The sequence below is a fragment of the Pipra filicauda genome, unplaced genomic scaffold, assembly GCF_003945595.2.
Source record: "Pipra filicauda isolate LSUMZ 115617 unplaced genomic scaffold, ASM394559v2 scaffold3_size10097308_pilon, whole genome shotgun sequence".
Taxonomy (NCBI): Eukaryota; Metazoa; Chordata; class Aves; order Passeriformes; family Pipridae; genus Pipra; species Pipra filicauda.
In genome coordinates this window covers 8,300,362-8,311,872 of record NW_024104532.1, presented here as the reverse complement: position 1 = coordinate 8,311,872, position 11,511 = coordinate 8,300,362, and the positions used below count along the sequence as shown (strand labels likewise).

Here is an 11,511-nt window from a genome sequence, read left to right as displayed (position 1 = left end):
ATGGGGTTGGAGTTCAGTCGCCCCAGGCAGGACTTGCTCGCTTGCAGGGACACAGGAGTAACTTCTGCCCAGGACACTGGTCTGCCGCAGTTCACTCTCCCCATGGAAGGTACGAGGAGGTTTATTTTTTTTTCCTTGGTCACCCTGTTTCTTTAAGTTTTTTAAACCAGAAATTAAGCTACAATGCTATTAACCAGAAAACGAGGCGTGAACTGTTTTGGGAGATGGGAGCGGCAAAGGTGTGGGTCTGGATGTTCCCTCCTGGGATGTGCTGCTTCTGTTTGGGCTCATTTAACAGAAAACAGAAAGTTTTGCAGCGATAGATTTTGTTTAGGACTTAGGAAATAAAAAAAGCAGTTATTAGAAACTTAGTGATGTAACACTTCAGTGTCTGCAAGTCCCACAGTGGGCACTCAGTGGCACAGCACAGCGCTGGGAGTGGCACTGCCTCTGGGGAGGCAGCACAGCAGAAGGTCCCTGGCTGGCAAAGGTTTCTCCTCTCGAGGGGAGCAGCCCCCCGTGCTGCTGCCACCCAACCGGCTCCAGCCCTGCTGCCTCCCAGGGATCGCCAGGACCTTCAGTGCTCCCATGGGAGTCTCAATCTTCTGGTGTGTGCACAGCCAGGGCAGGGGAAGGCTTTCCCACGGGGACAGAGTGGGGTGGCAGAGCTGGGAAAGCAGCAGCAGTGCTGTCAGTGGGAACAGCACGTCAGCCCTTGGGAAAACATCAGTGTTGGAGGAGAAGTCGCCCTTGTTTTCCGGAAAAGCGATAGCAAAAGCGATCTGTTTTCTGGGAGGAATGAAGGGGAGAGGGGACCTTTGGGGTGGGTGCCTGAGCCTGCAGCAGTGCTGGCTGACACCCAGCATGAGCAGGGGCTGCAGAGGGTGCTGCTCCAGGCTTCTGTGCCCTTCCAGGCTCTGTGCTCCCAGGTCCTACCCGTGTTCCCTGGGGTGGTTGATGTCTCAGCTGGTTCAACCCCACAGTTGCTCTCTTGCCGCACTCCCGCTGTGTCCCGGTCCCTTTGGCAGGGCTGGAGCCCCCCAGCAGCACCCCCAGCAATGGGAGCCAGTGCCCCATGCTGTGGCAGTCCTGGCATTGCTCCTGCCATCAACTGGGCCAGCCCCAGCTCCCACCTTTGCTGAAGGCTTGCTCTGTAACACCGAAAACATCCTACAGCAACCCCGACATCTCTGTAGGAGGGCATTAAGTGTCTGTGTGTCAGATGGTGGCCTTTATTTTAATGCTTCATGTACAACACTTTGTATTCTCAGGGCAGGAGAGGGAAGCGTTATGGTTTTCAGAGAAGGAATTAGTGTCACGTTGTCCCTTCCCAGCGATGTTCCCCTGACAGACGGACACCGGGGCCGGGGCTGCCCAGCCTCACCAGCAGCTCTGCTCTCACATGGGCTTGGAGGACTGTTTGCCAGGGCCACAACTGGGAATAGCACTGCATTTCTTGTCCTTTGCCTCTCTATAAAATAAATCAAGCTGAGTTTTCAGCCCTCTGTTTGCTGATGCTCTCCGGCCAAGTTTTGAGTCAATTTGTTTCTCATTGCTCCGTGTCACCCTGGCGATGTGCCGAGCACGAGAGCTGAGAAGAAACACAATTAGTTTGCTGCCTTTGAGGCCAGGGCTGAGCATCCATCTGTTGGTACACACGGGTCCTCCAGGTGGTGGAAAAGGTGTAATTTTTTAAGGTAGAAAACTGTGTTTCAGAAATGAATAATTAGTTGATATAAGCTGAGTCATAAGATGAGAATGGGTTGCATTGCCGGATATTCCATAAGATACGGAGTGCTGATACAGTGAATACTGTGGGAAGTGACCCAGAGGGTGCTGGCTGGAGGGCAGGAGGGGCTAAGCCTCTGGCCATGCCATGCCCGGCCACAGGGAAGGACCCTCCTCACCCGTGGCTGCTGTGCCACAGGGACACTGGGCAGGGAGAAACCACCATCCTCCTGCTCTCCTGTGCACTGCATTCCCTGGTGAGAGCTGCTAGAAAAGCCAGTAGGAGTGCCCAGCATGAAACCCTGCCTGAGGTGGGCAGCAGGGCCACCCAGGTCCCAGCTGTACCTTTGGGGGTGTGCAGAGCTGGGATGCTGGTGGGTCAGCACTTCTGGCTCTGAGCAGGGGTACCCCCTGTCCCCAGCACTCATTCTGTGGTTAGAGAGCTATCAAGGAATGGGGAGGTGGTTCTGGAAATGTTTTCGTGCAAATTGCTGTTCTTTTTGGTATAAATTTGCTGTTTCAGCCTCTGAAGTTCACTGTTTAGGAACACTTCCAGGGTTAATGTCTAGCTGACACCTACCAAAAACCTGACCCTCCAAAAAATCTGACACCTGCCAAAAACTGGTCCAGCAAGCCTTGTGCAGCAGGGGCTGAGCACGTGCAATGCCTGCTGTACCCATCCCTTCTCCATCCCATCCTGCTTCCCTCAATGCTCCTGGGAAAAGGCAGGACCTGGAGCTGTTGGAAGGAATGTTTGTGTGGGAAGGGAACTTGGCTTCTCTAGTGAATACATCATATAGAATAAGTAACCATTTATGCATTAAACAAAGCTTTATGAAAGACAAACAGAAAAGAGAGGCCCTTTTGACAACTCAGAAAGTTTTACTGTGGTGCCTGAGGTCTTCTGGCACTTGAAGCCTGGGCACCACTTGTGGGACTCAGTCTGGTTCAGAGACCTTAAGCATCTGAAGCAGGATTGGTGCTGTCCACCCTGGTTTCAGCTTTCTGGGGCTCTGACACTGCAGATCTTACTGCTGTTTCCATCATCCTCCAGATTTGGGGCAGGAGTAGTGTGTTTTTAGGGCACAGATCTGTGGTGGGTGCACAGAGGGTGCTTGTGTGAAGAGGCTGGTGCTCATGTGCTGCACAGCAGCTTCCCACTTTCCTGCCCAGCTCTGGAGGAGGATCAAGAGGATCCTCTTGAAATTTGACCTTTTTTTTTCTCAGTTTTACTCCTCATATTTAGTGTCTGTTCCTTCCCCCCCTTCTTTCACAAAGCAGCCCAGTAATCAGATGACATCCCTGACTCATGCTGCCCAGATGTGCATGATGGGGCCTTTCTATTTGTTAGAAAAAGCCTATTGATTTAATTTCTGTATCCTTATTCAAGCTAATATAGAATATGCCACTGATGGTGGTGCATGAAATTGAACAGAGTCTGAAAAAAACCCCAGTGAAATATTAAATAAACCTTGCCAAAGCATGGGGAGGAGGTGGAGGTGAATGTGCAATAAGGCTACATGGTGCCATGGCTGCTGCTCCACCTCTCTGGCTGTATAAAGGCTGTGTGCCCCTGGGACATGTTGGCAAGGCCACCTGAGCTGGTCAGACACCAGCACTGGTCACTGCTGGGGGAGGGGGTGGAAAGCCGTGTCAAATATGGCCAAGCTTGTATCCAACCCCTTCTAGCTCCTGTGCCATGGGGCAGCTGCAGCCATGGCTCTGGAGGTGATGCTGGCAGAGCAGTGCACTCAGTCACTACCTGGGATGGGAAGAGGACAGGGCCTGTCCAGATCCTGTCCTGCCTAGAACAAGGAAGATGAGAGCTGTCTGCCAAGGTGGATATACTCTTCCTGTCACCAGCATGCATTGGCCTAAGCAACAGCAGCTGTCATTCTCACTGTTACACGTAAATACATATTTATGCATACAGAGGCACCTGGAGAGCATGTAATAAAACAGATCCAGCTGGGCTGGCTGTCCAGGGGCTGTGGGAAAAGCCTGTCAGACACAGCCTTCCCTGGGCTCTGGGATAACTTGCCACTAGATGTCACAGTGTGCTTGGGTTTGCAGGGACCAGGAGTGCCACTGGCACTGGGGACCCCCAACCAACCCACCCAGAGAGGGGCAACATTGCTCCCTAAAATCCCTCCGTTGGACTGGAGCGCATAAATAGCATCTTTATGCCCGTTCTTGTCCTTCAGAGCAGTTTGGAGACATTACTATCTTTCATGTGTCATTCAGCAGAGCCTGAGAGACCAACAGGTGACTGGAGAGGTTCACCTGGTGCCAGCCCATGGGGGTGAACCTCACAGGACCCCTGCCCTGCAGCAGTGTCACACCCTCGTTGGCAGGAGGTACTCTGGCAGGAGCACACTGGGTGTGTCTCAAAGCTCTTGCTCCAAGGGGGACAAGTTTTGCCATCGATCCCATTCCCGCCAGCACGAGGGGAACAGAAGCCAGCACTCGTACAGCTGTGTGGAGCTGACCTCTGCCTAAACCATCCCAAATGGCTATTTATAGGCACACAGGAAACCATGCCAGACCCTGCACTTCCTCTCCCATCCGAGCTGAATCTTTAATCAGCTCAGCAGCACAGGGAACACTGATTCTGTGCGCTTTCTCTTTGAGCTTTGTGCTGGGCAGTGGTAGAATATGTACGTGGTCACCTCTGGGTAGGTTGGTGATGAGATAGGCAAGTCATCTTCTGAACTTGTCACAGCTCTATAAAAATTGTATAGTGTACATTGTTAAAAGACTAGGAGTAGATTAGGGTGTGGTGCATTTGCTAAATAACTAAAGGAATGACAGATTTACAACCTCCTGTTTGATTTATGTACAGACCCAGGCTGGTGAGGCCACCTGCCCTGCACCCTGGCAGCTCCTGGGGAAGAGTAGCTGTTGAATTAGTGATGGCATCACTGTGCTGCCTTCATTTACCACCAAAAACGAGCATGGCTTCACCAGCTGGCACAGCCAGGTGTTATCTGGGTTCAGTGGGATTCTTTCCTTGCGTTCAGTGGCATTGCTGATCCTGAGATCAGGATATGCCCAGCCTGAGCAGGGATCTCGTGCTCTGGGCACTGGTCCAGCCTGGAGAGGCTCCCTCCCTGCATGCAGGGATGTTGGGTGGACGCAGACACATGGTGAGGGGGGGCAGGGCTTGTGCCCTGCATGTGCTGGGAGGGGATCCACTGCCTGTACCCACAGAACCTGGAGCACTGTAAATCAGAGCTTGTGACCTGGCTGTCTGACACTGTGCTGCCTGTACACCGAGGAGTGTGCTCTCTCTGCCACAGACAAGATGGATGGGGTATCGCTGCAAGCCACCTGCTGCTATTAATTTTCACCACATGAATCTTCCTGACCAATAACACATTATTGTTCTGCTTTGTCTGGGATTGCCTTTCCCTTGTCTCCCCTTGGCACCAGTCCAGAATATCTACAAATCTTACTTAGTCACAGTTAGTGACTGCCTTAATATTAGGAGTCTCCCAAAATACTGTGCTGCTTTCTCCTCAGAGAAGGAGCTGAGTCTCCCTGTCATTCCCACCCCACTTGCAATAGCTATCACAGCTCAAGGTGCTGCAGCAGAGTTGGGTGCTCCTCTAGGTGCTGGTTTGGGGCCACCCTTCAGTGCTGGGGGGCTGTAGCCCAATTTCAGCTCTGGGGAGATGGTGTAGCCTCACAGCATTCCGTAAAAGCATCACCACAACCTGGCTCTTGCTCCAAGCAGCCAGTGCCAGGTGAGGCCACCTGCCTGAGCCCCAAAGACATCTCGAGTGTGAGGAAGGAACCTTCTTCTTCCTGGAGGTGTGGGTGATGTGGGAGGATGGCTTTGTCTGACAGATTCACTGCTGTAGGACAGCGCTGGCACTTAAAACAGCAACTCTTTGAAGAAAAGCCCCAACGTTAAAAAAGGTTAACATAAATCTAATTTTCTGTGGTTATCACCAATCTTGGATTACTTCTGCAGCATGACCAAACTGCTGCAGGTCCCCACACTAGTATGTTAAATACATAACACTGTTTATATTGAATGTGATCTCCAGACACATGAGGGCTTTGGGGGAGAGTGCAGATAAGGGTGGGCTGGGAGGCAGCTGCCCAAGAGCTCTGCAGGAGCAATCTGTGGGCATGGACACATGCAGGGCCCTGAGTTTCCTTTCACTTGTTGGGATTTTTTTCCCTCCTGTTCTGTTCTGTCACCCTCAGGTGTGTCAGGTTTGCACAAGCCAAAGAGCTGCACTTGGAGCCTGGCCATTAAACCTCCCCAAGGAAAGCCCAGGGCAGGCTGAAGAGCTGTGTGGTTGTTAGCCCAGTTCTGGGGAAGACTCAGCAGTGGGGCTGCAGGGCTGGTACCTTGCTGTCCCACAGCCAAACATCCTCACAGCCAGAGGGTTTGACAGAGGCTTCAGCACTGCTTTGTTCCTTCCCTAGGGCTATGTGGATACTCCTGGAGGTGCAATGCATTAGTTTCTCCTCCTCCTGAAGGCAGAAGCAACTTTTTCCTATTTATTCCACTCCCATGTTGGCTGGGAACACAGCACAGACTCGTGCTGTGGCTGAGCACAGTGCCCCAGAGCTGGGATCTGCTGGTGCCAGGGGACTCTGCACTACTCACAGAAAGGAAGGTGCCTCCAGGCTCTGCTTCAGAGCTGCCCAGTTCGTTAACATCTTAAAGGCACGTGTGAGGGAGTTTGTCCATCCAAATCCCTGTGCATGGTGCCTGTTGAGGGCAGCACTGCTCTTCCTAGGAGGGGAGTGGGCAGTGCTGGATGGTGGGCAGTGCCCTCGGGCCCCTCATCCTGGCACCCCACGAGTGTCTGTGGGTCCTGCAGTGGGGCTGGGGCTGGACTGGGTGCACACACAACTTACAGGGCTCCTGTGCCTTCTGCATCCAGTGTCTCGACAGCGAGGGACCGTGATCACTGACCAGGATCCTGGGCTGTAGAACTTGTCCAGCTTAGGGAAAGAGAAATTCCTCCTTGGGGCCTTTGCTGGAAGCAGTTGGATGGCAGGGATTGTGATGGCTCTGCTTGAGTTGCCCCTTCCCAGATGAGGAGGCAGTGATGATGGATTCCCCGCAGCCAGCAGGTCTCCAAATGGGAACAAGCCCCAAAACCATTCTGTGCCTGGTGAAAGTGCACAGGAGAGGAGCTGCCCAGTATCTGCCTGAACTGTCTGGCTCAACATCAGACCAGTTGAATTAATGGGCATTTTTCCCTTGATGGAGATCTCCACGACCAGCCAGCCAGAACCTGGGATACACCTACATTCTCAGGCAGGGCAGAGAGCTGGAATGAGGGGGTGTGAAGAGTCAGGACTTTGACTGGGATCCCAAGACTGCTGACCATTTCAGGACAATCCATACACAGAAGCAGAGCCCACGTGCAGTCCCAAGGTGTGGGACCCACCCTCAGCTTGTCCTGGAGTCGCCACAGCAGCTGGCACAGGAGGGATCTGCTGCTGCCAGGAGAAGGGAGCACACGATGTGCAGGGAGGAGAGGTCAGGTCTCTTCCTGTTTAGATGTTTTCAAAAAAAAATGCTTGAGCATTTTAGTGGAAAAATGACTGAGGGAACCATCCAAATTAGGAAACAGGAAACACTGCACAGGCATAAGTATAATTTTGACAGCTGAAATGAGAGGCAAGTGGCTGCCAGGTAGGGCTGGTAATCACACTGCTGGGCCAGCAGCTCGTGTTGGAGTTCAGCAGCCAAGGTGCATGTTCTCACTGCCAGGCACAGGGACATACCCACCCAGCAGTGTTGTGCCAGGCACCAGAGCCAAGTCACTGGCCATCTGTCATCCTGGATTCTCCCAACATAGTGCCAAAAGTCAGCAAGAGTTGTCCTTCAAGCAGGGGACTCCTAGTGTTCCCAGCAGTGGATGCTGAAAACTATGGCACTAAAATCAGAAGTTTCATGGAGTTTAAATAGTAGCAGAGTTCCCAGTGCCAAGTTACCTGTGCAGTGATATTAGCTGTTCAATTCTAATGTCAGCCCTGCTCTTGACTCTCTCTCCCCTGCAGGAAATCACTGAACCTCCCCAAGCCCCTTTCCAGCCATATGTTAAGTTGATGTAATGCTGCTTTTAAGTCTGTGCAGTTACTCAATTACTCCTGCATCTGATTGTAAGTAATATGCCCTCAGGGCTTTGATTCATTGATTTGCTGTGTGACCTTGGGCACCACGTTAAATACACTTTCAATATTCAAAGGAATTGTGCTCATTTACACTTATGATCGTGCTATCCAAACTCCTACTCTGCTCCCAACTTTCCAAGCAGAGTCTGCTCGTTATTTATTGCAAAATTTAGAGATAGAAACCAACTTAAAATACAAAAGAGATCTGGGGGCCCAAGTTCCATTCAAATTCACCTCAAGCGAGGTTCAATGGAGCTTGAAGAGTCTAAGAAATGTAGCTACTTCTGAAAATGTCACCCCAGCTGTACCTGCAGGGTCTGACATTCCACAGACACATGAATTACTCAGGCAAGCTCCCCTTGCTGATCCAACCCGATGGCTGTGGAGCTTGCAGAGCACTAAGTATGCACATACTTAATGTCTGCTCCTGCTGGAGGGGGAGGACGGCTCAAAGTGAAAACTGCTGTGCGTTTAAAGGTGTTCTTCCTCGAAACTTAGAGAGCTCTTCTCAACCTGAGCAGCCCCTAGATACCTGGGGAGGTTTTGGAGGGGCTGTGTGGTGCTTTCTAGCACCCTGTATGTTCTGTGAGCTGGAGGAGTGAGCTGTGCCATCAGGGAACGGGGTCTGTTTGCAGAGAGCTCTGCTGGAAGAACGAGTGGCCAAGGGAGAAGTGTGGACAGAGCTTATCCTGTCACTGGGGTTGACCCCTGACCGTGATGGTGCAAGGTTTTTGAGAGTGTTTTCTCTTGTGCATGTTTGTATAAGGAGCAATTGTGGGTTTTCCTTTAACTTTGTTGAAGATTGCTGTGAAACAGTGTGGACAAGGAGCAAACCTGTTTTCTGAGTATTTTAAGAACTTGTGCCTCTGTGTATGTTGATTGAGATTAAATGAGGCTTGGAAAATCAGCCAGTGTGGGTTTACCCTGGGACCATTCTGGGAATAAGCACACAAAAATAACCCCTTCCTAAAAATGTTCTTTGCAACCCCACCCTCCAGGAGTGATCTTCCCTGCAATGACCCCAGCCTGGACAGCACTGGTGGCCTAGGGCTGAACTTCAGCTCTTGTTCATACTCAGCAGTTACTCTTAAGATACAAACAGCTCCCTGGAGTTAGGGGGTGAATTGCTGAGGAGCCACATACCAGGCAGAGGAGTGAGGACTGCAGGTCTGGCTGCCTGTCACCCCAACCCAGTGAAAATCCAGGGGCTGGGGGTTGGAGTGGGACCTCAGTGATGGCAGCAGCAGGATTTGCTCCCCACTTGGTGCTCCCCTCTGTACCTATAGTGCAAAGGATTTAAACTGCAACAGCTCTGCACTGCCATCAGTGTGTAGGTGCTGAGAGCAGGTTGTGTCAGAACACCTAATAATGTGATTTCTGCAAATCCTCCAGCTTCTACCCAGCAAGCCTCAAACCCCTGAAATAGTTGCAAGGGCAGTGATAGACTTGAATGGTTTAAATAAGTAAAGCTACAGACCTCAGCTGTGCTCTGATTATTTTCTTTGAATTTGCTTCCTTTCCACTGCTTTTTTTATACTGAGACATAAATAATGTTAAATTCCAGATCACCCATGGGTCCAAAATTTAGCTGTAACAGGGACTGCTGCCAACTTTTACAAAAGGATTTTGCTAACATGAAAGAAAAATAACTCATACATAATAAACACTCCTCCTGACCCACGTTATCCTTTTGCATTTCAGGTCAAACATCTCTGAAAGGAATAAAAAAAAAAAAAAGGAAAGATAAAGGAGATGCAGAGAGTCAGCTGCAATAACAAACCAAACCCCTGCATGAAGGTCCTCCCATCAGGGTTTGGATATTTAAACTGTTCACAGCTGCCACTACATTTTTTCCTTGGCCTGAATAACGTAAATACTGGGCTGGGTAGTGCTTTCCTTTACACTGGTGTAAATCCAGGCTGGAGCTCCAACCTTGACCTGACTGTGCACACACTTTATCCCTGGAACCCCTGCCCTCTGATAAGGGGACCTGTTTCCTCAGAGGAGCTTGCCATCCTTTGATGCTCTCTGCTGTGCTGAATAAAGGGCTAAATTCCTCTTGTTTCTTGAAATAAACTTGCAAACCCCTTGACCTTCCTGAGCTGGAGGAATATGTTTACAGATTGTTTAATTCCATTTGTCTTCCTGAGCAGTGTGAGAGAGGCAGCAGTGTGGTTGAGGGGAGTGGAGCTGTGTGACCAGCCCGTTTTATCAGAGATAAGACAGATGAATCCCATCCACTTTGTAGCGTGCAGCCATTCCCATTACTCTTTGGAGGAGCAAAGAAAGGAATTAATGGAATCCCCTGTAATTTTGCTTTATATAAAGTTCATGACACAGCAGTGTAACCTTTCGTGTTGTGTTATCTATTCTCACCACATCTTCCAGGACACTGGGGCTTGGGGACTCCTGGAAAAATATTAGGAGGTAATTCTGCAGCAGCAGCTCTTTTCTAGAGTTACACCATCTAAACACATCTTTACACTTTGATTGCTGCCTGAAGTCAGGGGAGCCAGAAGAAACAAAGCTCGTCGAGGACAAGAGGCAAAACACAAGGGGGGGAGGTTACTGGTGTACCTAAATTGAAGTGTAGAGCTTTATTTAAGGGCTGTAGCAGCTGGAAGAAGCTCCTTAAGACAGAAATCATCTTTGCTCTGAGGCTACAGCACTGGGAGGCCTCATGGGTGTCATCAACAGGTACTTGTAATAATGTCACCATTTCCAGGACTCTTGGCATGAGCAGCATGGCAGGAAAGGAACTGTGAAGGGTACCTGACTGAGGATAATGGATAGGAGGATGAAATCGAGAGGAAAAACTTAATTGGAATTAACTAGCTGAGAAAAGCCTCTTGATCTGTCAGACAGCGAAATTGCCTCCCAGGAGCAATGGTATAGTCCCAACCACGTGGGCATTTAAAGGCAGTCTAATGTCTATGATTCCCTGAGTTAACTGGAGTATCTCAATAATTGGAACTGACGCAAAGATTTATCTCCTTTGATTGACTAGCTTTCATAGAGGCTCATCTCTTTGTGGTGCTGCACAGAGCTTTCAGGGCAGCTGTTTGCACTTAAACTGCCAGGAGCTGACAGTGTGTATCCATTTCAGCTCTTCAAATGTGTTCTTTGAGAAAACACTTAAATCACTGGAATAGACAGTGCTAATCAGTCTGTGGGAAAATGGAGCATCCTTACCTGGGGCTCACTGCTATAAATCTCCCTGTGCCAGTGCTCGGCCATCCTACAGCAGCAGGGCCATTTAGGAGCATTACTGCCAAACGCCCAATCAGCCTGAAAAATTGGGCTGATTTTGGCCAAGGCAATAAAGGGAAAAGGTGTTTTGCCAAATGTATAAAAACGAATGGTTGGTATTTCAGCAGTTACAGCAGATAAGGATTAATCATGCTAAGAAGATGGAAATGATCTCCCATGCTGGTTTTTTTCCTGATTTTGGAAAAGACAATTTGTGTCAGGGGAGGGGGGAGGTCCTGTAAGGGGGTTTGTATTTGGCTTTGCCCATTCATTCACCCACTGTGTGACCTTGTGCATATCTCCTCTCTCACTCACTCTTCCTTCTCCCATTCTGCAAAGCTCTTCAGAGAAACACCTTCCCCTGTATTTTGGTCCTTTGTGGAGTGT

General features: G+C 50.2%; 1 protein-coding gene across 1 annotated transcript in view; it reads left to right on the top strand.

Annotated features, from left to right (window-relative positions):
* The window catches only part of LOC113986689 (rho GTPase-activating protein 7-like), a 47,000-nt gene continuing 35,489 nt past the window's right edge, over positions 1-11,511 (top strand). The window contains exon 1 of the mRNA XM_039385301.1: positions 1-109. Coding sequence (XP_039241235.1) covers positions 1-109 — 109 coding nt within the window. The remainder of the gene's footprint in view (positions 110-11,511) is intronic.